At 42.5% G+C, this 27,899-nt stretch overlaps 1 protein-coding gene across 3 annotated transcripts; it reads right to left on the bottom strand.

Moving 5' to 3' along the window:
- Positions 1 to 287: 287 nt before the first annotated feature.
- RMI2 (RecQ mediated genome instability 2) lies at positions 288 to 27,822 on the bottom strand. Of its 3 annotated transcripts, none has more exons than XR_010434681.1 (7): positions 27,695 to 27,822; positions 21,789 to 21,930; positions 19,990 to 20,199; positions 9,622 to 9,730; positions 6,331 to 6,524; positions 5,028 to 5,092; positions 288 to 471 (listed from the first exon to the last, which is right to left on the bottom strand). XR_010434681.1 is itself a non-coding variant. In XM_064672814.1 (2 exons), exons 1-2 carry the CDS (start codon positions 1,276 to 1,278, stop codon positions 323 to 325), a joined length of 411 nt encoding a protein of 136 aa, XP_064528884.1. In that variant the 5' UTR covers positions 1,279 to 1,293; the 3' UTR covers positions 288 to 322. The 3 variants fall into 3 exon arrangements, 1 of the variants encoding a protein (XP_064528884.1); XR_010434680.1 differs by having other exon boundaries at positions 9,626 to 9,730; positions 27,695 to 27,821; XM_064672814.1 differs by lacking the exons at positions 5,028 to 5,092; positions 6,331 to 6,524; positions 9,622 to 9,730; ... (1 more) ...; positions 21,789 to 21,930; positions 27,695 to 27,822 and adding an exon at positions 1,017 to 1,293.
- Positions 27,823 to 27,899: the final 77 nt, after the last annotated feature.

The following is a 27,899-nucleotide window of genomic DNA, read 5'->3' as shown; positions in this document are numbered from 1 at the left end:
CTGCAGGAATGACTCCCTCAACACATGCTCCCAGGAACAGCAACTAACACAGAAACACGGAGCATTCCTAACAGCATGGACACCTTACTCAAAACATCCAACAGGTGTTTCTCAAATCTGTTGGTGTAAAAAGAGATGGTGGAAGACATGAACATTGCAGTTATTATCAGATAAGCACTGATCCCTACACTTGACTCCGAGTCCGACTTCTCACTTTGGTTTACTCCAAGAGTAACTGGTGGTTGGTTGAAACCACAAACACACAGAATAGTCTGACACCAAGAAAGTACATTTCCAGTCATTTTAGGCAGAAAAACAGTATCTAGGGGATGATGCTCTGCAACTCCTCCACTTCAAGGCTCCACATATCCTTATGCACGGGGTTTTCGGAGAGATCTGTCATCTTTATTGCTCGAAGAACAGGCTCAGGACTGCAGGACCGCACCACACCCATCACCATTACATATTTCCCTAAAAAAACACAAGCAAGCGTGAAATTAAATTAACCTTTGTACATTCATTTTAATTCATAATGCAAATTATTTAAAGCCAATTAAACACTGTGAATTGAAGCTGCTGATACTTGCAAGAAAACTCAAGGCATGAAGACTGTCTAGAACTGAATTTCAGGAAAAAAAGGCTTCATTATCTGTACAGCCACTTTTACAGCAGATTTGACTAGATTTTCACGTACAACAAGAGCAAAACAAGCACGCAATTTGTCCCTCTAGTGCGTAAGTGGGCGGAGGGCAACTGAGAAGACTGAAAATTTAGGCCAAGTGCCTGTTTTGTGCCACAACTCCTGCAGCGCCGCAGTCCAACACTTCTCCAGTGCATCTGACGCTACTCGTGAGGGGCAGAAGAAGGAAAAATGGGGGGGGGGGGGAATTCCTATCCCTGTTCCTGGGCTCCCGCGTGGGGAGCGACACCTCCCAGGGGCCGGGATGTGCCGAGCTCCGCCGGAACAGGCCCGGGCAGGGAAAGGCCGCTCCGCGGGGTCCCGCCGCCCCCGGTACCTGCGCTGAGGCACGGCCGGCCCTGCGGCACCTGCTCCACGCCCAGCACGGTGAAGGCGCCGCTGGGGTCCCGCAGCCGGGCCGAGCCGCCGCGGGCGCCGCGCTGCACCTCCACCACCGTGCCCTGCATCCACACGGCCCGCAGCGCCAGCGGCGCCCGGCCCGCCCGGCCCAGCAGCCACGTCCCGCCCGCGCCCCGCTCCGCCCGCCGCAGCTGGGCCGACAGCACCTTCACCGGCGGGCCCGCCGCCTCCCCGGCCATGCTGCGGCGGCCGAGGGCGGGAAGGGCGGGCAGAGAGCAGGGCCCGCCCCGGCGGCGCCTCAGGGGCGGCCGGAGCGCTGCGCTAACGAGGCTGCGGGGCTGCAGCTGTGGGAGCGGGGCTGTCAGTACACACCGAGCCTGGGGCTCAGGTGGTTCTCACTGACCACACCGGGATGGGGCACCCGGCGCCTGGCTGGTCCTCGCTTTGCCTGAGTTCGGCTCAGGATCGGCTCCTTAACGTGCAAAAAACTAACGTAAAAAGTCCGATTGAGTGGTGCGATGCCGTTCGCTGTGACTCGGCCCCGCCCTGCAGACCCCGCGCTGCTCTCTGTCCCCAGCCGGTGTGAGCCCTCCCGAGCCGTCCCGGGGGGTTTGTCGCCGCTCGATGTTTACTGCAGAGTTGATGGAGCTCCTCCGGTTTCATGAGAAAACAGGAAAATGCCCGTCCTGATTTTCCCAGGGATGCTCTCGGGATAATTATTATTGTATACTTATTTCACCTATGTGGAAATCTGGAGTGTGATGAACTGAAAGTAAGGGGGGTTTTAAGATGTGAGACTTTAATTCCAAGGCCTTCAAGAATTTATTTGCTGTCTGTTTATATTACAGACAGGCTAATTCGCTTTGCTGCAGCCTGAAATCCTTGAAATGTTATGGTTTGTCTTGGGTGGGTGGGTGGGTTGACATTTTCTTTAGAAAAAAAGCCAAGAAATAAGCTAATGCAAAAGCAGGAGGATGGAACAGAGAAAAGAATTGGGAAAACCAAGGGGATGGATTAATCAATGTCACAAGTCCTATTACCAACAAAAGTGCAGAACGGGTAAAAATGCACAGAGAATTGACTCCCCTGCAATCATTCTTCTTTAAAAGAGCTTTTGTTCTCCACTAAAATAGCCAGTTTAAAAATTCTGGTTTTATTTTGAGTAGCAAAATACATCAAAACCCTTTTTTTTTCTACTCACCCATGATGTTGTGAATTATTTATTCGTATATCTTTTTTCCAGAGATATTTTCTGTTTAGAGATATTCTGTAAATGGGACTTTATTCTTTTTATAGTGTAAGGAAGCAGTTAACTTTTTGTTACCACTTACAGTAAGGATAAAAGATAATATTGGTAATAACAATAAAAACACTGACATCTAAGCACAATACAGAACCATGTAATCTGGCAATCAAATAATATGGCTTACAGGAATAGAAAGACATTAGATGGTTACTGTATGTGAATGCAAAATTTGAGCAAGGCTCATAGGAAAAGAATATTTGTAATTTATGTCCCTGAGCTGCAGTCACTTGACAGCATCAATATTTAGTTTCACATAAAAAAAAATTAATTGTGCCAAATATTGATAAAAGTATTGTATTCCTATTTGTTACTGCATAACAGGAGGGTCTAATGCTTATTAAGCCATTAAATCTACAGATGAAGGCAAGACCCCTACAAGAGTGTAATCTTCAGGAGAGACTAAAAGGTCCCTTTTAAAGGATTTGCCTTCTAGAAACTGTGTTATAAGAAGGGCAGAAGTGCTGGCAATCTGCATCAAGAAATGGATTTGTTCTCCCAAACCAGAAAATCCTTGTCTTTCAGTAAAATGCAAAGTTGCATTGAATTATTTGCAAAGCTCTTACCAAAGAACTGTCTCAGCCAAGCACAGAGACACATTCCGAAGCTGCAAGGAAAGTCTGATGCCTCAACAGGCTGGTTTCTGGAGGTGACCCCACAGTGATAATCCTCTGATTTAAGGGGAGCAGAGGAAGCTCAACACACAGTTAGAAAAGGCAATGAGTTGGTGCCTGACAGGCTGTAAATTACAGTGGGTTAAACATGAGTGGATTTCCTGAGAGCACCCTGGGTGAGACAGAGTTCTGGTTTGCACAGATTAAAAGAAAGGAATCAATCTTCTTCTGCCTGCTACTACAGTGGGTGCCTCTCTTCAAAGCAATCTTCAAGGACATTATTCCTCACACTGAAGTGCATGTGAGATGGTCACAGTATGGGTAAAACACAAAGGTCAAACTACACCTGGATAATAGCCCAGAGCATAGCAGGAGCCAGGGCTCCCTCAATTACACTGGCACTGTTTTGTTGGTATGGTGCCAAGAGACCTTAGAAAAGAATTTGACCCCAGATCTCCGTGAAAAGCGATTTTCAAAGAAGCTGCAATTAGAAATTTTCTGTCCAGCTCAGACCTTTACGTGCTCTTACTGACAGTACTACTTAAAATGGAAGAAATTCTCTGCTCCCCTCTCTAATTTTGGTAAAAGGCTGGTATTACACAAGCACAAAAATCCTCCTTTCCCTGGGCCAGAAGTTCTGATCTATTACAGCCTTTCATCCTACCCAAAGGAGTTTTAAAAAATATCTCCACCCCAGTCCAAGGGTCAAAGTGTACAGAAAAGGTTCTTCAATTTTATTTCTGTTTCACTTTCCTAGCACTGAGAAGTCCCTAACTGTGTTTCATACAAAGTTTTAGGGTTTTGGGGTTGTTTTTAAGATTTGTACTAATGCATTACTCTGTAATGGAGGAGTCTGAGACTGACTGTCTTCCTTTCCTTGGTATTTCTAAGAAAATTGCTGAAGGGCAACTTTTAGCACAGACAAGTATCAGGTTTCAGCTTTAGAAGATACATACTAGTTTAGATTTATTTTCTTATACTGCACACAGAACTATATGAAACAAACACAAGAATATAAAGTTCAGTTGTTCCTGGTGTTTGTTTTGTACTGCATAAAAGATGTGATGTGGACATGCTGACTGAAGTCTGGAAAACCATCTTAATCCTTCAAGGTTTTTTTTCAGACTACCTATCACATCATCACTGAATTTAATTAATTATTTGAAATTAACAGATCAATGAGTTGGAATAAATGGGTTGGAAGACAGTCATATATACATCCCTAACCTGAGCTTCTGCTGCTTGTAATTTATGCTTTGGGACTGATCAGTCTGGCAGTATGGATCCTAAATGGTGTTTGTCCAGGAATTTCAAAAGACCTGGAGCCAGCAGTCATCTGCTGAAACAGGAAAACTCCAGATTCAAGCTGCCAAAGTTAGCAGGGAGCTCTGAATAAGTGGCATTTTAGAAGTGACTTGAAAAAAGGCAGGTGAATGTGAGCAGCAGACATCCTAATCCCACTACTTACAACAACAAAAAGAGTCTGGCCTCTCCCATAGAGTCATCCAGCCCAAGTCACGCTAAGATAAGATGAATTAACATAGCTTTCATGGCAAATCCTACTTGAGAACCTAATACAGAGGCTATACATTGCATGTTAGCTTATGTTTAGTGGAATCCGCAGAGGATTACAGCAAGAGCCTTCCTGCAGCTGCCAGGAGCTGACAGCTGCACCCAGTGTGTGGCAGAGAAAAACATCATCTCCTCAGAGAGGGTGGAAACCTCAGCTTGTACAGCCAGCCTTAGCATGAGAAATTATTTCATTGCTCTCACCATCACGCAAACTTAACCAGTTCCTGTCACTCACCACAGGCCCCTGCTGAGGGGAGCCTGCAGGCTATGAACACAGAGCAATGCTCTCCCACTTTGCTGACTCATTTCACTTACAAAGAATACTCAGAGGAAATGCTTAGAGAGCTCCAGTGGTGTTCTGCAGAAGTGGGTGTCACCTGTTTGCTTCTTTCCATGGTATAAATATGCTGGTATGGAACCAAAATAAATTAGTGTTCTATGGAATAGGACTCTGACATGATTAAAGAAAAAAAAAAATTAATTGTAGTCTTTACTTTACCAGTGTTGCTTGCTGCTCTGGGAGTAGTCTGCAAAGCTGGCTTCCAGATGGGCTTACTCAGACTCCTGCTCAAGAAAAAAAACCCTCTTTTTAAACAGGAAATATGAATGGCATCCAAAGCGTTAGATCTTCATCCCGACTGAAGCGAAGCCAGTAGTCAGAAGATTTCATTTGTTCAGCCTTTCTGCTTCATTTCACTTCATAAAAGAATTAGAGAGTCCCTATAAGCAGTGTTGGGGAATACAGATCACAGTGTCTTCCCTTGACAGCTGCTGCCTCTGCATAAATGCACCCCAATTAGCATTGTTAACATCCAGTTCATCCAGTGATGTGGGAGCAGAACAATTTTCCCAAAGAGAAGTAACCAGAAGAGGGGCCTTTTACTTTCAAAGTCTTAAAATCTGAGGTGTCAACTATTAGAAATATACAGAGAAGCCAGTAAGGCTGAGAAGTTACAGCCACTCCAGAGCATACATTGCCAGGATTCTGCAGTGTTCAAGGCCTCTTCAAAGATTCATGAAACAAATTTCTGGTACTTAGCAGGGAGAGGCATTTACTAATAGTCAAATTTTCAAGCAGGCAAAATCCTTCTGAGGTCCAGTCAAAGAGACCATCTCTCCCTACAAAGCTAATCTTGTTTAAACTGAAAGCATCACAGCTACACCACCACCACCAATCAAGGTAATTTCAAATTAATAAAATGTTAGAACAGGATTAAAAGGCGTTCAGAGTTCAAATATAAGACTCAGGAATTTTAAACCAATCTCACATTACGCACACAAAAAAACTTCGGGAATTTTGAGATTAATATCAAGCTATTTGAATATGAAAGTTTGAGGTGAGCCTCCAAGAGTTACAGGGAGCCAGAGAGGAGAAAGCCCTCCCCTCTGTTGCTGTGTGAGGTACTATTTTGCAGAGTCTTCAGGATATGGATATTTAATAGCAGGTTTGGGAGTGGCTGCAGGTTACAGGACCAAGGAGACCATCAGCTCTTTTACAGTCACTGACAATTTGTGTGAAAAGTGAATTGCCCTCACTATTCTCTATGCTTTAGCCAGTTCTGTTACTTGTATTCCCATGAGTATCACCTAGGACACATATGTGGTGCCTGTCCTTGACTAATAAAATTTTGCTCTGAGATCAGAGAATCTCCATGTAAAATGGCTGCATTTATTTTCCATGAGGCTGTGACTAAAGCTTTGTCCAGGGGTGCAGATAAAAAGGATCCTGGACTAGACACAGGTCACTAACAGCACTGGCATCCTCTTCAGAAACTGGATAGAGCAATGGTCCTCTGACCCACCTGGTGCTGGCAGAAACATCAGAGGAAGAGCAGAAATGGCCTTGAAAGGAGGAACTGCCAAGGGCTGAGCAGGAAGGCTCTGGTATTGGTACTTCAGAAAGCAAAAGCAAAAATCCCAGCTGAAGGCACAGCTGGCCTCGTGCTGCTCTGCAGGGGGGACCCTGGGTGTGAATTCAGGACACACAGCTGAATGACTGAAAAAGCAAAAACAATATAAAGAGGAAATCAACAGCAGTGAAACTTTTGTTTAAAGCTGCTCAGTAACAGCACTTACATGTTTTTATGTACTTAGGTGGACTGGGACCTAAAGAAGCTTGAGTTTTCAATTTCTTACATTGTGGTGTTCATTCTGTAAAGCAAGGTTCAAAACCAGGAATAGTTACAGGCCTGGATTTACTGCCATACCCCTACAAATAGCAGCCTGCTCCCCCACTACTGGCGTGAATGAATGAATGAACGAATGTTGGAAAGTTAATTTTGGATTAAAGTCATATCAGTGTACAGGCTATACAAGGCCTATTTTCATAGGTCTAAGAGAAGATATAAAATGTCAAATAAAATCAGAGAGTTCTTCCTAAACCAGAACACTCGGTGTATAATTGCTGAAGCATGTTTTCACATTCTCAGGCTTCTTTAATTTCTTAAAATAATCAAAAGACACGAGATTGCATGAACCAATGGGGAGGCATATCATCAGTTCATCTTAGAAAAACCTCTATGACCCATATGGAAATGCCACATTTTAAAATATAATTTGACATTAAAATGTCACAAACTGCCTCCACCTCTTGATTTAAGTCATTTTAATCACAGGTTCTAGTTTACAGTCTGTACAGCACCTTACATTAAGCACTGTATTGAAGCTCTCTATTTAAGACCCATCTCTCTCCACTCAGCTCAGATTATGCTGGGTCAAATATCAATTTGATGGAATGAAGGTCAGACTTTTATTGTTGGCATTCAATGTCTTGAACAGCCATCACTGACAATTGATCCATGAGCACCTGATGGTATTCAGTTTTTGTTAAGTTAAATAAATCTACTGGTGCTCCAAGATTTTAATCACCTCATTCCATGAGACTTTAGACCTTGTACTATGAACTAAACAGCAAAACAACATGAACCAGAGGAACATACAAAGAAATTGTGAAAAGGACCTACTTCCAGGAAAAATATTAAAATAACTTTTTATGTTGAATAACCTGACCTTTCTACTGAACTAGTTGTTGTGTGAAGACTGCAGTGAGGCAACTATATGACCACTTATGTACCTGAATATATTTAAACACTTATCAGTGAATTAAAAATATATGACTTTTTGTAGATGGCTAAAAGGTACATAGCTGTGCAACACAACGATTGTTTCTAAATGTAGCTCTATATAGGGCAGCCTCCAAACTAAACAACAAAACTGAGACTTGAAATTCAAATACAACCAAAAAGTGACTCTTTGGGGATTAAAAAATATTGAAGCCAAAAATGCACAAGCTTTCAGCTTGTCATAAAAAGCAGCAATGAATGATAAATGCAAACCCAGTACACCCTATTTTCAAAACCTGACAAGCCCACAAAACCAGACCCGCAGTAGTGCACTCTATTGCAAAAGCCATCAGTGCTTGTTTGTTCAAAATAGAAACTGTCAATACTTTAAGAGCCAAGTAGGAGACATCAGTTCAGTGCAGATGGTGCCTAACATCCATGCAAACATCACAGAGCACGGAGTGGCTGTGCAGAGCTGGCAGGACAGTGTGTGCACATTTTTGGTTGCACCTTTGGAGTTTGGACGTTCCAAACATCGAGCACTTACATTCAAGTCATTTCAAATTTTGCACAGGAGCATTTGAAGAGCTGCAGCTCTGCTGCAATTTGAACCAACACGAATTTCAGACAATAGACACTTTAGAACAGAGAAGGGCAGTGCACGACCTCAGATTTGCAAGGCAAAGCTCATCAGAGTCCTTGGGCTCCGTTGCCGGTTACAGCTTCATTTATGAGAAATCATACAGGGTGAAAGTGAAAGGCACATATTGGTTTCTTTTTCTTATCTACGGATATCTCTGATTTGCCTATACATTATCTAGACTGTTATAAAGATAATACTGTGATTACTAATAACCCTAACAGGTGTGGGTTAGGTATTTTAATTTTTGTTGTTTTCATAGATTTTAAGGCAGAGGGAGAACTGAGCAGTTGACCCCACTGTTTGACACAGGCCACTGATTTATTTGCATCCTGGTGCCTCTGGCTCTTCCTTTGCTGGGAACTCAGTGGTGTGTCAGTCCACTCCAGACCACAAGAGCTTCCAGCACTCATCAGTGCAGCTAAGGAGGCTGAAGCACAGTCAGTATTGCATTCATGCTGTCATTTAATGCAATCTGTTTTACACTCATTTCTGTGAAATCAAATACTTGGGTATTTGCAATAGCAAAAGTATTCTCCAGGCCCCTTTTTTTACCTCCATGCAGGTTGGTCAGCAACAGTTAACCAAATTAATGGAGGAATTAATAGCTTAGTGCAGACATTTTTCAAATGCAACTGGGCTGGCCCCAGTCACTCTCCAGTTCCACTGCTCCTCCCTGCCCAGTAAAATTAAGCATTCTGGTATCTAGGTTAGATTCAGCAGCATAATGTGGATAGAGTTCACAAAATACTTTGGCTGGCCCAGATAAATAATAGTATATGCTGCTTATAAAACCAGCACTGCTCTGAATCAATCACAGATTCTTCTGACTGAAGGGTGTATTTCCTCTTATGAAGGGTCCACAGTGTCTTCTGAAAAATGCTACACAATTTGGGGCTCCTTTGGTATCAGCCCAAGTACTGGTAACTAGTGACTTGCAAAAGCAAGGCTGGGAGGAACAGTCCTTATTAAGAAAATCTCTGAAGTTCAGTGTCACAGGAGCATTCATTTAAATAGTGCCACATTTTACTCAAAGCTGGCAGTGTTTGGTGAACATCCCTTTTGCTTGTGTCTACTTTCCCTTCTGTTTCTTATAAATGTCATTGTACTACCCTGGATTCTGGCTGGACACCTAATTGTCTGGGGAAAACAGAAATTCCAGCCAAAGAAAACAGAACCGAAAGTAATTAGAAAATCTTTTTCATTCATCTTTTGATCTGTACAATAGATAGATGCATTTCCTTCTAAAGCCTGCATTTCCCAGATGTGAAACAGTAAAGCTCCCCCCACCAGTACTTCTGCAATCTTCGTCACACAGCTGTGGAGTGTTACAAACTGATAACAAAGAGTACACGTAACTCATAAAAGGAGCAGTGCCATGAAATTCTTACTCACAAACTGTGGGGAAAACTTCTGTCCTTGAATTCCAAACAGTTTGCATGTTTTCCAATGTCCTCAATGTCTGTAGTCTTGCATTAAGCTCAGTTAAAGTCCTGGTACCTGAGTATAAAAGAGTGTACTGTTGTTAGTTGTTTCATCAGCACAGTTACAGACAGATGCTTTAGGAGCAATGCTTTTATCTTTCCTAGTAGCTGTATCTCATGCAGGTTCATACTGAAGAACAAGTTTCCATTACCATGTTCAATTCACTGGTTTTCATTCACACTTTTATATTACCTGTAGATGTCTGAACATGTAATGCTTCAACTTAATAGCTCTGAAGTTGTGTCTTTGTGTTGCAGCTCGGTATAAATGGGAAAACTGTGCATTTCAGATGGTGAGAAATGAGCAGGCTCTGCACAAAAAGGCCTCTGCAAGGTGGCAGGTTGTATCCTGGGTCAGGCCCAGTCTTCTGTCCCATGAGGCAGGAGGGAGCTTCTGCTTCCTTTTCCAGCTTTTATTAAGGGCTACAGCTTGGTTGGTCACAGTTTGGCCTCTGGAAGTAGACTAGCTCTGATCATAGGAGCACAAGAGCCCTGTGAAGGTGCAATGAGATGTCTAGATTGCAGAGCTAGAAACTCTTTGAGGTTTATCTAAGCATGTCCAAATGCCTCCTCCTGTTGCAGAGCTGTCTCATCACCCACTGCTTGGGGCTGAAGTACTTCCTGCTACTTTTTTTCTCCCCTCCCTTTCTTCCTTCACTGTGCACAGACCCTGCAATAAACTTCTAATTCAAAAGGAAAGGGAACTCCTAATTGCACTGCAATTACAAAGCAACAGATGACTTATACCTGGGAGGTGATGCAGCTGCATTTCATCAGCCAGGAGTTGTAGCAGTCACAAAATGTTGCATACACAAGAACTGACACAACTTTTATTTAACCCTCTCCCCTGTGAGCAAAGAGGTTGGGCATCAATTTCCAAACATGGGTTGGGTTCTCTAAATTCCCTGGAACTCAGGGCTATTTAAACTTCTTTCTACTCCAAACCTGTTGTTAAATTTAACATTTATTGTCTACTGCAGCTAGGACTGAATACTCATTTAACCCCACCAGGATACATGCTGTAACTACAGTATATTCTAGGAAACTTTAATTAGTTCATGTTTTCATCTGAAATACAATTATATTTTTTAAAGGTATTTTTAAACATAAAACACCAATTTAGCATGGTTTTCCTTTCCTCAGTGTTGCTACAGTTTGATTTTCATGGAACAACTGTCAGTATTTTATCAAACTGAATGAAATAATAGGGGTTTGAAATAGTTCTCATCCCTTCAGAGAGTTCATTAGAAACACTTTCTTTAAAGGGGTACCATCATCTTTTAAACCTCATCAATTTTATGCAACAGTTTGCCAGTGAGATCTTTTGTGGGAATGTGGGTACTTTGGGCTTAAATTTGGGAAATTCAGGCTCAAACCCCTTTCTGGCACAGAGGGACTCAAGGACATGCTTATCAAGCTCATTTTGAAATTATGACCTCACACCATAAGCCTGTAGAAGGAAACACTCCCTGGTCTTCCTGTGAACTTTCTTTAGTTCACAGAAAGGCCTTCAAGAGCCATTGATCTGCAGAATGAGACTTGCCCTTAAACATGAAGACTGGGGCATTGAATTGAGAGAGGTGAGCCACTGAATTCTGTCTCAGCCTCAAATACCACTTATGTAGCTTATCTAAGAACTGTTTAATGTACTGTATGTACCAGCACTTAGAGCAGTCACCAGAATCCAGTGTTTCCCACTCATAGGTGAGTGCTCTAGCTGTTAAGCTCCAAGTCTCTCTTGGCTAACAAATACTCCTCATTCCCTCTCAATGAGAAGAGACTGCTACTTAGTAGCTGAGACAACTTTCAGAAAGGGAGAAAGTGAAGTTTGACTGCTCTCTTGCCCAGCAGGGACACAAATCTCACTTTTCCACATACTGAAGAATCTTCTAAGTACTAATCAGCTGCTCCAGCAATGCTCTCCTGTCTTGCTCCCTTTTTAAAGGACTGTCAATCTTCAAAGATCAACTTTTGAACAAGCTCAACAGAGGGAAAAGCTTCAGACACATATCTATAGGCAGTAGTTCCTTACTGGCTGCTTGCATGGAATACTGGCTGCTTTGGATCTCCTTTCAAAGAAACTCAAAGGGCACCACAGAGGACCTTAAACAGGTCCAACACTTTATCTCAGGAAGTTCCAGTTTTGTTGGACAATGCTCAATGTCATGATACATTTCTTTTTTGGCTTTTAACCTAATCAAATAGTGCAAGGTCACCAGGCAATCTGTTCCAGAGCAGGACTGAAATCCATGCTAGGCCTATTTCCTGATCTGTAAATATAAAGCTGGTCCTTGCAAAAGGCTGTGTCATACACAAATGATGAATGTGGTTTAACCAGCACATAGTATTGTTGTTCATCCAGCAAGCTTCTCTTGTCACACTTGAGAGACAAGCAAAGCAGGTCTTTGCAGTTTGAATTGCCTTGGAAAAGCATGTGTGCTTCTTGGAGTCAGATTTTCACTGTTTCCTGCATAGACATATTATACAAGTTCACTCTAATTGTGTACAATGGTTGCTGACAAAAGATGTAAATAATACATAAGAGACATGGGGGGGATGAAGAGGCTGGACACTACTGAAAATAACTTCGATGATAAAATAATCAATTGAGAAGATGAATTTTCAACACACTGACTGTGTGGAGGAATTAGAACACATTTGCAGAGATCATCCTGACTTCTCTAAAGCTCAGTTCATGACAGATAAGGATAGATAATTACAGAAAGATAGTAAAGATCTTGTGAACCCTGAGTCTGCAATTACTTGCACAGTAAAAAGCTGGAATTCTTTCACTAGATGTCTTCAGCATGCAGGGATGAAAACATAGTTTTCCCTCCAGCAGAGGGGGCTTGGCAGTAAGTTTTCTAAACAAAAAACCAAATGATTTCTTTGGAAATTGAGTAATACTAAAATTAAACTGACTTTTGTATGAACTTGCATAGTGTTAAAGGTAAAAACAGAACTTCCTCCAAACAAGGCATTCAAATATAAACAGACACAATTCAAATTGTGTTGCTCTGGCTATCTTTGTTTCTCTTGTTTTTCAGTGTGGCTTTTCTATTATAGCAGAAAGCCCTTGTAGTTGTATCTAACAGGCACACTGTGCAAGTAAAACAGTTTTTTTCTCCTAATTCCTTTGAAAAGCTGAGTCTAAGTTCCTATTAAATCTGTCCCTGTAAACTGCTTCAATAAGTGTACAACAAAAACCCAGAGAAGACACTGAGGTAAAGTGCTGGTGGAAAGTTTTCCAAGCCTCAACAAATCTGTGTATATGAAGGCAGCACATGTCCTGTGAGTAGTCCAGGAATTTACAGCATAGCTTTCTAATTATTTGAGGCCACTGTAGTTTTAAATAATTGACACAAATCTGGATGGCCAAAAGAGACACTGGCAGCCTCCCAGTATGGGTGAGGCCAAAACCATGGATGTGATCCAAGGTGGTGGTGTACAAAAGCACATTTAAAGCTAACACTTAGCATTATGTTGCACAGAGTGTTACATACAGACAAAAGAGTGACACAAATTTCTCTGTAAATTAAAACAGGCTGGCTAGTCTTCTGGTAAATTCCTCTTTTTCACAGTTAATTGGATTTGTCCCCCAAGGACTGTTTCCTTGTTTGATTTCAACTCACACAGAGGAAAAGTACAGGCAGGTGTACTTGAATACCCAGCAATTATATTATCTCTATTACTTCTGATGAATAATTTTACTCCCCATGTGACCACTTGAATAGTACTGTTCAGTGCTGTTCACAACGAGATTGTTTTGTTTCTAATGAGAACTAACTGCCAATTTCAATGACAGATTCTGGTAAATGTAATTATTTTCACCTCTGTGGCTCCAGCTTCTGGTGAAGGAACTATTGAAAACAATGATGCACTAGAGTAACTCAGAACGAAATTCATGCCAGATGTAGCAGAAGGTGCAAATGACTCACTATGACCAGTAAGGGTGCAGCACTTTCCCTCCCTGATGTGGGCACAGGCTGTCCTGGTAGAGCCACAGTCAGCAATCCCCTTGCAGGATGCTGAGGTGCATCACTGCAGCAGCCTGGGCTCTGCCCACTCACTGCCCTCACTGGTCACTCTGGTGAGTTCTTCTCAGAAGGCAGGATCTCAGCACCCACCCTATGTTTGTGGAGTACAAGTGTCACCACCCACATAGCCCCATAATTTTCCTTAAGTACTAATATACTGAAAGAAAAAGAGTATGTGGGGGGGGGGAGGAGGAGGAGGAGGAGGAGGAGGTGGAGGAGGAGAGTTCTGGTCACACTAAATCATTATTTAGTGTGGATATCAGATTGTCTGTTAAACCTTCTATTTGGAAGTGGATGTACTATGTACTGACATACTATTTCTGGTATTTCTGGTAGATGAGAAAGGGGTTTACAGCAGCTCATTGGGAGGAAGGGGGATGTGGCAGGTCACTGTGTGTCCTCAATCCCCAAACCAGGATCCCATTTAATGGCACCCATGGTGAGCCCCAGGCCCTCCTGCCTTTGAGTCCCCTCATTAATACCACATCTTCAACACTTCCACCCATTGATATCAGTTCTCCCAGTCTTTGGACCTGGTGTCCTCCACAGCCCTTACCCCACTTCTCCAAACCCATTCCTAAACCTCTTTCTTCTCTATAGAGCTGCCTTTGTTCTCACAAAATTAAAATATCCTCACCAGAGCATCCCCTCCCTGCCAGAACAACCCTGGTCTACAATCCCTCTTGGATTCCTGCCTGCTTGGAGTCACTGCAGAGCTGCCCTCTCATAAGCCTCGGGCACTCTGAGCACTGCCCCTGCCTTTTGGCTCCCCAGTGCCAGGTCCCCAGTGCCACCTACCCCTCAGTTCCCTCTGGGCTCCACAACAATCTGAGCTCCTTCCTGGCATCAGCTCCTTGGATATCCCCTCCTTGGGTGCACTTTGTGAAAACCCTGACTCTTGTTTCTCAGATGGGAGGATTTCAAAACACACCAAGTCCTCCACCATTCACCTCTGTAAGAGCAGCAAAAAGGGGAAAAGCAACTGGGTGTCTTTCAGAAAGCAGTGCCCTACTGTGGGGGGCACTGGAGGGGATTGAGGAAGAGAAGAGAGAAGAAAGGTGGGCAGTTATGGGAATTTGCAAGAAAAAAAGAATCGGCTTCGATTAATGACTTGAGTCAGAATACAAGGAGGCTGAACTTCCCAGAAAGGAAGTTCACTAACAAGGAACCACTGATAACTTTCAGCCACTAAACTGAAAACTCTGGAGAAAGTAGACTTAATTCTCAGAAAAAAAACCCCAAAAACAAAACCTGTCCGAAGTATACTTAATATAACAGACAGAAAGAAAGCAAAAGATAAGAGCATCTTGAAACTAAAAGAGATATTAAACAGAAATTAAAGGGGCAATTATAAAACATTGGGCTGGAAAGCAGAAAAAACCTGGAGTGGAGTAAATTTTAAACATAGGACACTGGGATTTGTTCACACAGAGGAAGGTCAGATGGGGATAAACTTCCAGCAGTATTATGGAAAAAGCCAATAAGGAGTTAGCTGGGACTAGCATAGAGGGAGTGCAATAAATTTAAAAAAAACAGAGAAAAGGACTGTGAACTGGAAGAGAGGAGACAGGCTAGAAACGAAAGAGAAAAGAAAGAAGCAGCAGAATAAATATTGTATGGGATAAGAGAGAAAAAGAAAGAGCAGCCTGTTCTAAGTCAGCTCATGGAAACCTGCAGATCTCCCAAATCTGTTTTATTAATTGCCAATGCCAAGTTTAAAACTGTGTGTGTACTGAACTTTTCGTGTGGAAAGGCAACTGTCTGTGCAAATTCAAAATGGACCAGGAAGAGCATTATCTCAATGGCAAAGGATGTTCCAAAACTCTGAGCCCAGAGGACTAAAATGACATCTGACAGCTTCAGACATAAAATATACTAGGGGAAGTGAGACTCTGGATGCTACTGACCTAAAAGCTACTAGGCATTGCTACTGCTGTTATTTTAACAAGGGCATAACTTCTTCCAGCTCAGTTCATCTTTCCAAAGGTGCTAATTCTTTAAAGGAACAGTAAAGGAACAGTAAGTACATTGGAAAATGTATCATATGCAAATACGTAATTGTCTCCTGTTCAGCATATTAACACACATACTCTTCAAAATAAATAATAAAAAAAAAGTTATTCCTGAGTATTATAATTGTAAACACCTGTAATGGTGGATTACAGAATCACATTCTTGCACATGAAAGATCCAAGCAGACAGATAATTTTGGAGGTCATTGATAATCAGACAAGAAGTCTGAACAGTCTTGTTGGGTCTAGTGTAAGATCATTACCTTAAGACAACAAAAAATTATGGGTCATATTGTCCATCCAGGGATGAATGGAGCCCCTCTTGGTATGGTGTAAAAGGAGAAGTAAAACTACCCAACTAGTAAAGGGTGTCTGCCCTGAGTTCCCAGTGACTGCAAGGGCTGAGTCACAGTGGGTTCTTGGACATGCAGGGGAGTTTTAGCAGGAAACCGCCTACCACTTTTATTTACAGCTCTACTTCAACTATGCCATTCGACTCAGCTCAGGAGGTGATTTTATCACTCTAGATGTTGTGGATGCATCTGTACAGAGACACTTTCCAAAAGGCCACGTATGTTTAGCGTTGTTTTCATGAGGTTTCTTTATCTATTCACTTCAGATGGAAGAAATACTGCCCCTTCTACTCTTCTACCTCCCTCTCTCCATCCACTTGAATTTGAGTCATACCTGACCTGCACACAGGCTTTGCAGCTCATCTGTTTAGAAACCAGCGTGAGCACAGGCAGCTACAGCAGCACAAAAGCACTTCAAAATTTGAACAATTCTGGTGTCTCATCATTAGTTTTAAGTAAGGCAGGAGCTCAAAGATCCAGAAAAGCGGGGGGACCACAGTTCTGCCAGCCTATCCTGCCCCAACTCAGTGATCTCCACATTCAGCACCTGGGAGAGTCCTGTTCTCCCACATTCAACACATTATCTTCCTGGCAATTAACTTAATTAAAACAACAGTAAGTTTGTATAAAAAAAACCATTCTGGAATGCTGGTAAAGTTTCTTCTTTGTAAAATACAGAATTCTCTATAGGAATCTATGGTAAAAAAAAAGTAATTGTTTGCAAATTCCAGCCCTTAAAATTGAGACAGGACCTTCCTTGCCTTTCTGCCAATTGTGTCCTAGTTTTGTGAGAGTTAAGATCACACATTTCCCCAGCACCCCTGTGTCACTCAGTGCACAAATGTGTGAGTGGGCAGATTTCAGGTTGCATATGCAAATGTAAATCTGATATTGCCCAGTTTTTTAGTTCTTGGCTTTGTAACCACATGAAATCGGTGCAGTGTGCGCACCAGTGTACAGGATGGGAGGAAGGCTGTGGTCTCTGCTGCACTGAAATGCAGACTGCTAATTAGGAGAACAGAAGAGGAAATGGGGTAATGTTTCTCTGGAAGAGTGATGGGGTCTCATGACTGCACCAGAATCCCATTTTCAGAGGGGAATGGCTGCTAAATTCCTGCTGATGAGGACTTGTCTCCAGTCATGGAGTGCTCATTGGGGCAGTAAACCCAGTGGAAAACAGACTCTCCCAAATCTCCTGCCTGTACAGGCATCTGTCATATTTCCCCATATTTTCCAGCCCTGAAAAAGAGGCTGGAAGGAGATAAGGGAAGAAACATAAAACCAAGAAAATATTTCTGTTGGACCCATTTCTGTCTGCATATAGCAGCAGGCAGAAAAGTTTATGCAAATTAGAATCAGCCACAGGACTTCTGGGAAGTTGGCAGTGATGCTCTCAGTGTCTCAGAGCTAAGGTATGAGTGAAATTAAGAGAGGAAAGCCTCCTAATAACCAGTACAAACATGCAGTTCATCCAGTAAAAAATTGCTTTGACAGTCTATGTTGGCAGCTACAGACACTCGGGATCAGTTTTTCTTTTCTATGCTGCACAAAACTCTCTTGCTGGTCATTCTTTAAATCCAGATTTGGCTTTAGCCCTGCCTTTCAAGTACACATCTGAAGTACACATCTCAAGTACACATCTCACCATGTGCAGAGTAGAGAAAGGACGCTGCATGAATCATGGGAGATGATCTATTTGCCAGAGCTTTGTAGGCTGTGCCATTCTTGGTATTTTCTGCAGCGAGTCTGTCACATGAAGGGGATTCATTTGTGACCTGAAATAACTCAGTGAGTGTGACTCTGTAACACCCAATGGGTTACCTCCCCAGTCTGAGTCTGGTGTTTCCCTCTCTCCCCAGATCACACCCCTCCTACTCTTCTACCACCATCACAACCACGTGCTGGCACAAAATTAACAGAAAATAGCCAGACTCAGATCTGCCTGCCACCCGCTAGTGGAAACTGGGAATTCACTGGAATTCATGGAACTGGAGGCAGGGCAACATTACGCCCTTGATACCACAATTTATCTGCACAGTTGATATTTTACAGTTTCATGTGTGTTGTTCAGTTTCCCTGAAATTAACCTTTGAAAAAAAAAAGAAAGAAAAGAAAAAAAAGAAGAAAAACCCGCAGCCTTTCAGGGGGATCAGAAACCCATTTCAGGAAACGTTACCAACTTTGATGGTAAATGCAGCCACTGAGAGTAAATGTATTCTTTTGTGTGTGTGTGTGTGCATTGGACTAAGTTTTGTATTGAATTTCATAGAATCAGAGAGAAACAGAGGAGGAAAAGTGTGGAATGCTATTCAGCTTACTGCTGGAATAACACATTATATATTGCACACTTATCAGTGGTGAGCTATTTTTAGTATGATCCACGAGCAAGCAAGAAGTCAGGACTTTTATCCAGTGCTTGAATCAGGCAAGCTACTTTTTCCAGCCTGGACACCTGGAACCCTCCAGTGCAGGGATCTCTAGGCATTGCTCCCCTGGCACAGGGCACAACCCTGCCCTGGGCTCCCCTGGTCTGTGACCCAGTGGTCAATGGCTGTCTGGGGGAAAATGGGACACTAGAAAAGTAAGGATAAAATATACAAGGAATGAAAAGCCAGAATGAAACTGGAGGTGTTAGGCAGTATCCTTTCAGCTAGCTCAAAATTTGTAACATAAATGTATCTAGAAGGGAGCTTTGAATGTCTTTGTCTTCCAAAACAGGCTATTTTTAGCAGTGAAGTTAAGGTCTGGATGCCACTGCTCTATTCTGGGTGCAATCCTGCTTTTCCATTTTAATAAAAACATCTACTTGGAGATCTTTGCCCAACTGCCTTTTGCAGCATTTTGGATGCAGAAGTCAAGGTTAACGTGAAGTCACATTTGCACCCTGCTATAGCCACAGTATATCTATCACATTCCTAATTAAGCACCAGCACAGACCACAGAACAGAATGTTCACCTGCACAACAAAGGAAAAAAATCCTGAGAACCTTCCTAAGAACACAGACACTGTACTGTTGTTCCAGTGTTTATATGCTACTGTAACAGGAAATCTTCATAAGGGCTCTGATAAAACTCCTGCCAAGTCTTTAGCCAAGAAATCTAAACTCATTAAAGATTTCCTCCTGACCACAGCATAGTCTGTAAGTATGGACTTGGAGCATTTTTAATGTACCCAGGAATTCTGGGTGCCTGGCAGGGCTCTGGAGCTCAGCAAACCTCAGGATGTGCAGGGCCTTGTCTGTAGCTGCTCCACCTTCACCACGGGTAAGGCACAGCACTGTATGAGCATTACAAAGGGGCTGACTAACTGCAAAATCCACACTCCCTGTTAGTATTTTAACCTTTCCTTATAGACTCAGGGAGAGAGGATATAGACCTGTTTATATGGGAAATGATGAGAGAGAGCTCAGTGTTTAAATTCACATTCATCAGTGTATTGGTATTTCTTGCTAGAGGTGCTTAATTTCATCTGTTTGCCTATGAAAGTTCTTGAGGGAAAAAGCCCCAACACTTGGCATATGAAGAATTATATCTGCTTTTTCTTGACAACACCCAGCTAATCTGAATTTTTAAACTGATGATGAGAGAAATCTAATTATGGAACTTCAGCTTAGATATATAGTAAATCAGCAATCACCTGAAGGCTGCAGTAACTTATATTGGTTGAGGTTGTAATGCCAGGAACATACAGATCATTTTGTTTAGAGGTAAACCCAGAAAACCATGGACAGAGTTTTGGTACTGCTACAAAAACTGAGAGGTTACTCAGTCTATACTCCAATAGTATAAGACAGAGCCAGAACAGGACAGGTGGAGTAAAGAACTAAAGAGAAGTACAAATTTATACTGCTCACCTATAATAGCTCCACTCACCTTCCCAAAAGGTTTTTCTGTGAGTAAAGTTGTATTAGAATTACTTGTGGTTTGAGGTCATCACATGTCACTCCTCATACGTCCAAGAAGTTTTTGAAGGTCACCTTGGCAAGCTCAATTCAATTTATGTAACCAAGTCCAAGGCTTCCTTTAGACTCATCAGACAGTCGCCAGCATTTTATTTTGACGTTACTATGAACTGAAATAAACCTGCAATTGAAAAACAGCATCAGCACTCCAGCCTAAGATAAGTGAATATAAGACTTCTCACACTGTCAGAGGACAAAGTGGCCCTTAGAAGGTGAGTCACCACAGACAGCAAAACCTCCCTGCAAGAGCAACTCAGTGAGATCTCCAGAACTCCTGAAGCAAATCCTCCAGGCTGGGCACTCTTCCCACTTTCATATTCTTAATTACCTAATTTACTGTTAGGAGACATCAAGGCCTGCATGCAAAGCTACACTAATTTTACATAATGTAATATTTCTTCTTAATTAATCCAAAAGCATGTGTGGTGAGGTCTGTATGTAACTGATATAGATGTTTCTAAAATTAGAGAATGCTTCATTAATACCATTAGATGATGTTTGTAATTTACCATTATAACAACAGGTGCCAAAAATTCTACATTTAAAGGACTTTTTATCTCGTGTCAGAAATTGTCAGCTTATTCTCCTGATTCCTAGAAATTTTCCTGGAGCTGGAGCATGGTGAAGTTAATCTATTCTGAACACAGCTTATTGAGTTCACATGTAAAACTGGCTGAGGTTTGCAATAAATCTGGAGAGGGAAAATGTCTGAAAAAAAAATCCAATTCTTTCTCCACAAGAGCAATTATGGTGAGTTTTTTTTCCTTTTCTTTTCTCGATAAATGAGGAATTAATATTTGTACTCTGAAGAAAACTGTTGACCCACGTATCAGGACCTCTTTTCTCCAGGGACAGAGGAGAAACAGAAATCTGCATAATTTCTCAATACTTTGAAAACTGAGACATTAAAATTCACATTAGCTATTTCTTGCCTAGATATTTGTAGATGTGTTACATAACTAGCCAAGACCATAAGACAATAATAAACTCTATATAGCATCTATCTGTACAGTAGAATATAAGGTGCACATTCAGTAGTTTCTATTTGTTGGGTATAGGAGTTATTAGATTCTGCAGGACCTAATATATTCCATCATCCTAAGAGTTTGGTGGTGTATGATTCGAGATGAAACTGCAACTGTAAAAAAGATCTGTCAATTAAGATAGGTTAGAATCACAGCAGAAATACAGAGGCCAGCAAATCATGCCCATGAAAGATATTTTCTCAAGGCTGAGTATTAATAGTGATTTATTCAGGTTTAGTCATCCAGGCTTGATGGCTTCAAGTATTAAAAGTCCAACCAAGTAATCTGGAAGGGTCTCAGTGAGTTGTGACAGAAATAAGATTGTCCACCTGGATCTGGATGAGAAGCTGCAAGAGACTGCTATGCCACCACCTTCTGATTTCTCAACTTTCTCTGTGCTAGTTGTGTCTCCTATAGCAGCACTTTTTTCACTTCAAGAAGAAGACCACTTTTTTCCTTTTAATTTGGGCTACAGAATCTCTCTACATTCAAGGAAGTAGAACTGAGATTTGCATCCATTTGACCATATTAAGAATGAATTTTAATCAGTTTCTGTGAAAACCAAAGGTGAGGGAATACTTGAGTCATTTCCTCCACCTCACCCCAACCATGAAAATCTCCTCCTGTGTTGATTATGCCCATGTATAAAATGCATTAGAAACTGATTCCACAGCCCTTGACTTACTTCAGTAGAAGCACAGCATTTGCCTGTGGTTTGAGTAGATGGACTCACGGGAGAACCAGAAGGAGCATCAAACACTGTCCACCTGCAGCAGCAAATGAAAATTTGTAGTCATGTAAATCATTCAGGAGAAGCTAAATAGGCACTGTAAAGGAAAAGAAGTGGTGGAAAATGCCTGTAAGAATGGGAAATTATAAAAGCAGAGAGTAAAGATACCATTAAACTAGTAATAAAGATACACTGGAGACCTTTTTGCATTATTAATTGAGTTTTTTTTTGGTATCCTCAATGTTCCCACTCAAAAATAAATTTTGCCCAAAGCTTACCACCTCTCCTGTTGCACTCTTTACAGTCAGAATTCCCTTCCCATATTTCATGGATCCATAAATGCCTGAGGACCCTAACTGCATGTACAAACAGTAACCTGGTCTCCAAAACCCACAGCACAGTTCAGCATCAATCCTGTGCCATGTTACTCTCCTTTCATGGGCTTGGGATCCAAAAAGACATGAGAACAGGGAGAAACACAGAGTGTGGCTTCAAGCAAGGGAGAGAGGGCAGCAAGGGAGGCAATGGAAAGGGAGCAGAGGTCTGTACTGGCTCAGTTTGGAAAGGATCACTGAGGTGCTTGATTTCAGCCAGACTGGAATAAAATTAGCAACAGGCTCTGAAATTCAGTGCCTGTGTTCCTCCAGCCAGCACTGAAACGTCTGTAGTCCAGTAAGTGTATCTGGAAGCCAAACTTTATATGCTCCTACTTTAACATATCCAGTTCAGTATTTAAAGCTGCAGTTCCCCTGAACAACACCCTGCTATCTCTGGAATCAGCACCAACATTATTTTTAGGGATCCACAGTTCCTTCATTAGTTGTGGAGTATGCACATACAGGCTCACACACACACACACAAAATCCAGCAACACAGAATTGTCATTCAGATGAAAAAGCAACCAGAAAGCAGGCTGCCCTTTCACAATACTTTTGCCAACAATTTGAAACTTTCCTTTTTTTTCCCCCCACTCAACTAATTACCAAGAAAGATGTCTAAACTACTGAGATGTAGAAAGCCCAAACCACATTTTTGTGTGGTTAACTGCTCAGCATTTGAATTCATAAGGCTAAATCGAATCTTGATTTGACTTGGTTAATGTCTACAAAGAGCTTCCACTGAAACATCAAACAAGATCCATTTAGTCTGGGCTCAGGGAAACCAGCATTAACTACCCCTGAAAAAGTAGCTAGCATAATTTAAAATAAACAATTCCAGAATAGCCAGCCTAGAAAGAAACTTCCCTCATAGCCTTAGACAGTTAGTTTATTGCTTATTTGAAACATGTCATTTATCTCTTCCAGTTTATCTCTTACAGTGAAATATTTCAGACAACATGGACTATTCCAGGGAGCTGACGAGAGGGAGAGGCTCAGCTGTTACTCAGTTTTAGTACACAATTAAGATTAATTTGCTTAACTTCCAAAACACAGTGTTTTTCATTCTAGCCATTGGAACTTCCTAACAACTAATAGAGTGATCCTTTTAGGAAGACAAACCCAATTCCTATTGTCCATCCCAATTGGATGGCATCTGACTTGTATATTTCCTGCAGAACAGCACAAATTCCAGTTCAGACAGAATTTATTACCTCTTTACCAACTGGTTAACCCTTGTCTAGGTAGACACTTATCAAGGCTTGATAACAGCAGATTGGTGAATTCCTCAAAATGTGTTTTGTTCTTGGCATAATGACGTGTCTGCTGTGACTGACAACTGTGCCAGACACACATTGTTCTTCAGTGGTATCAGTGTAAAGTGAGTCATCTTTGTAGCCATTTTACCTGGAAAAACTGACTAAAAGGATAAGAGGATGAGCTGTATTCCTCAGGTCCACTTTAGTACTTCTTAACTTAGAAAATTGTTGAATGGATAGTATGGAACTGGGAGATGTGTGAGGAAATGACTGGTCACAGTAGTTACACCTTTTGGACACGTCCCATTTAAATGCATCAAACTCTGACCCTAAAACCTAATCAAAGTGGGTGACAGAGGTTCACACTTCACTCAGTGCTGCTGGTTTCACTGCATCTGAAAGCAGACTCAGAGACAGTGTGGTGTCTAATTTACTTGCAAAATCAAAGAATTCCGATTTCAAGGGTTTCGTTTAAATGAAAATTCAGATTCTGGAGAAGAAAACAAAACCCACTAAAACAGGAAGGATGGTATTGTGGTTAAGTTTCTAGTATGGGGCTCTGAAGACCTGAATTATGTTCCATTCCTAGCCCTACTGCAGACTATCTCTCTGTGACTTGAAGCAAATCACTGAATCTCTTGGTGCTTCAGTTTCCCTTTTTTAAAGACGATGTTGGTGATTTGATCAGTTTAGATAATGAGCACATTCACATAAGAGCTACCATTTACAGTATAAGCACAAGAGAGCCTCTAACCTCAAAACACTATTGAAAAATATGTGACCCTGTTTACTGAACTGTTCTTCCAAGAAAATAGCAATTCCATATTAAATTCCCACACTGATCACCCACTTACTAAACAAAACTCTAAACAACATGCTATTCCACAGATGCATTGGCCTGCCAGTAAATCCAGATTCATAACAGAATCAGTGTCTGCTTCTATTCTCCAAAGTTAGGAAAAGGCTAAAATGGGGAGTGCCTGCTGATTTGCTAAGCCTTTCAGGTTTTTTTTTTTTTGTTTTGTTTTGTTTTTTTTTTTTCCCCAGAGGACTGTCCCTGCAGTGGGGATGAATTCAGTAGGGTGTGGATTGCCCCGTAATGGAATTTATACTGGGGAATACCATACCTGGTACCACAACCTCCTCTCTCTTGGTGGTTTCACAGGGTGAGGAAAGGCTTGGAGCATAACTAAAGGAAGCTCTGTCTGCATTACACTGCTGCTAGTAGGGATAAAAGTGTGGGTTTGGAAAGCAAACTAACCAACAGGAAAATGTCTTGTGTACCCCAAAAGATACTGTATGCTCCTACCTTCAAAACCATCTTCAGACCCATGTTTTTTCCCTTGCTGCCACCAGGCAGACCTTGCCTGGCATCCCTAGTGCTTTCTTAACAGATTCCCTCTCCCCTTTGCCCTGTTTCTAGCCCTGCTCCTGCTGTACAAATGCCCAGCAATTCCTCTGAATTTTCTGTCATCTTCCAAACCAGTACTTACAAAATAGGGGTAAGGGCTTCTATTTTTAACAAAAGCTGAGTTTGTTCTTTGTTCTAGCTTTTGGAGATTTACTGATAGAAACCTTCAGATGGAAAGCATTTACTCTGCTGCCCCAGGAAACAAGGGAGAAAGAAAGATGGGATAATGTCTCTGGATAATTTTCTTTCTTCTGAGACTTTGCTTTGCTTTTCTGAGACCATTAGCAGGGAAGAAAGGGAACACAATCTGTTTCTCCACGTGAAAAGGTACTTTGTGAAGAAGACAAAAGTAGGTGTTTCACACAGAAAGCTTTACTTACCAAACAGACCCTAAGTCTAATTCACCTTGCAAAAAGCAACTGCTTTTTGAGTGACAGAGCACAGATCAGAATAATCTGAACTGGCAGCTGTGCTTTCAGCTTCAGTCCTTTCTAGAGATCTTTCTCCATGGGCTCTGTCCAGCAGCTCTGCACCGGTTCCAAATTTCTGCACTGCCCTCTACTGGGTACAGTAACTATCCAATCGTGCTGGCGTGGAGCTCTTCCCAAGGCCCACACTGTAGGGTTTGAAGCTGAGGGAGTGGATGTAAGAAAGGAAAGAGGACGGGAATGGGGGATTGCAAAAATGAAACATGAGTGGGTAGAATCGAAGATATCCCAAGAAAGCTCAGTCTGTGGGACATCTAAAACCCCAGCTCTTCCTGTCACAAAAACTACACTCACTGTGCAAGTGTCCTTCACATATTACAGCTGATGGCCACTTCTCCTGGGCAAGCCTTTTCAAGGCACTTTATGGAGCCCCCCGGACCACTCTACTGTGATTCACATAGAGATGGTGTCAAACTCTGTAAGCAGCAGCCTGACACACTTGGCTTTTGGTGTCCGAGCTGGCAGGCTCACTCCATCACTCTCCTCAGCAACTGGGAGTTAACATGCCCATTCGAGCCTTGCCAAGTTCTGAAGCTTTGCAACTGAGTATTATTACCACATTCTTGCTCAATGAAGACGATTTTTTGGACAGACACTTCATCAGCTGCACTACTGAGTGCATGGCAGACAGACTGCATGTGCACCTGCAGGATCTTTCTTTCCCCTGTGATCTTACAAAATTACGAATTACATGAGAGTGAAACAGCTTTCCTGGCACATCTACAGCAGCCTTCAGCCAACTCCATCTCATCTGAGAAACATGCACAGCACTGTGGCAGCCCTGCCGTGCTCCCACTTACAGCCACAGTGATGGCAGGAGCCAAGGGTGCAGCAGGGAGGGAGCCTGGCTGGGTGCCTGGGGGCTAGGGAGGAGTTAGAGGATCTCAGCTGTACTTTTGGCTCTGATATACTTTATCTTGACAGAATTAAGGACTTCAAAACCCTTTCCTTTGAAGGGTGGAGGGGAGGAAGGGGACTTTGTTTTGCCTAAGTAGCTGTTAAGGGCAAAGCTTGGTTGTATTACCTGTCTGAACATGAACATCAAACCAGCCATTGAATCTGCTCGCAGCTTGGAGTGCACTACGCCAAAGCAAATAGTGGCAAAACACTTCTCACTATTGCATGTTCAAATTCTAAAGTAAGTTTCAGTTCCACCATTGCTTCATTCTTTTGTTTTACACAGAAAAGCAGATGATCTTCCCCCAGCTGCTTATGCCAAACATTGACTAAAGCTCTGTTGCTCAAAAATTGTTTGATAGAGTATTCTGAGCACAAAGTGAATCTCTGTGCAAGGTCTTAAAATTCATGGCAAGCTCTGTTTCTCCACATTCATGACAACTATGCATGACAGAACTAAGCAGTTCAATCTTGGTGGCTAAACCATCATCAGAAATTTCCAGGTTCACCTCTTGTACACTGGCTGCACATCAGTGTAGGATGCTGTATTGCCATTGGGTTAAGTCAGTCTGTGACCACACTAGATTCTGAAAAGAATATTCAGCGTCAAAGCAGGACATACATTCCCTCAACTTCATCCCAAAGGACAACTCACAAGGCCTTTCCAGCCCCTCTCCCCTTAATCATTCGACAGAGACATTTCCTCTTCATTGTCACAAAACATGTTGATTGCGGGGAAACTTCCCGGACTTTTAAACATGTTGGTTATTACTTTAAGAAAAAAGCTCTTTGGAAAAAGCATACTTTACCGGGCCTGCTCAAGGGAGCACGTAAGACACTGGTTTGGTACTTGAGGTTTAAAATCTCCCTCTGGGCAACCAGAACAGCATCCCAAGTCTCTTGCACTGGCTGCTGGCAAGGTTATAAATACAGCTGGGATCTGAACTTTTAACTCTGATTACCCTGTAGAAAACCCCAGGGAAATTCTGCTTTGAGAACTCAAACCCCAGCGTAACATCTTTACAGTCCTCTCAGTAGAAGGATTATAGGCGTCTCTGAATGTTTTTCTCGCTTTATTTTTGCTCTATTTTTTTTGGACATTCAAGTTATACACTGAGCCCTCTCACCTGTTCTGTCCACGCTGACCTGTTAGCTCTGAGGAGAGCAGCACGTTAAAACTTCCCATATTGATTGCTTACTTGCTGTCCTTGCCATTCCCCTCCTCCCGCGTTTTGAGCTGACTGCCAGTCAGAGCCTCATCCATCACCTACCTCCAGTGTCCCCTCTCCTCCCCGGGGCCTCAGAGCGCTCTGGTGCTCGGGACTACCCGGCAGCACCTCCCGCCAGTCCCTCCTGACCGAAAAAAAACCGAAAAAAAAACGAAAAAAAAAAGAGTAAACCCAGACGTAGTTTGGAGAAGCGGGGTCACCCGGCGAGCGGGACCAGCTCCATGGGAGGGGCGGGGCGGGGAGCTCGGGGTGTTCTCCGCAGCGGTGCCACCGCTGGTTCGGGGCCACCGGGAGAGACTCTCTGGGAAAGCGAAAGTGAAGCGGGACCACGTGTTTTCCGAGAAGGCGAGGGGAGGAGCCGTGCGAGCCCATCGCCTCCCGTTAAATAGAAAGCAGCGGCGATGC

Source organism: Pseudopipra pipra, chromosome 16, assembly GCF_036250125.1.
Source record: "Pseudopipra pipra isolate bDixPip1 chromosome 16, bDixPip1.hap1, whole genome shotgun sequence".
NCBI classification, from domain to species: Eukaryota; Metazoa; Chordata; class Aves; order Passeriformes; family Pipridae; genus Pseudopipra; species Pseudopipra pipra.
The sequence above is the reverse complement of the archived record's forward strand: the minus strand, read 5'-3'. Positions and strand labels throughout refer to the sequence as shown.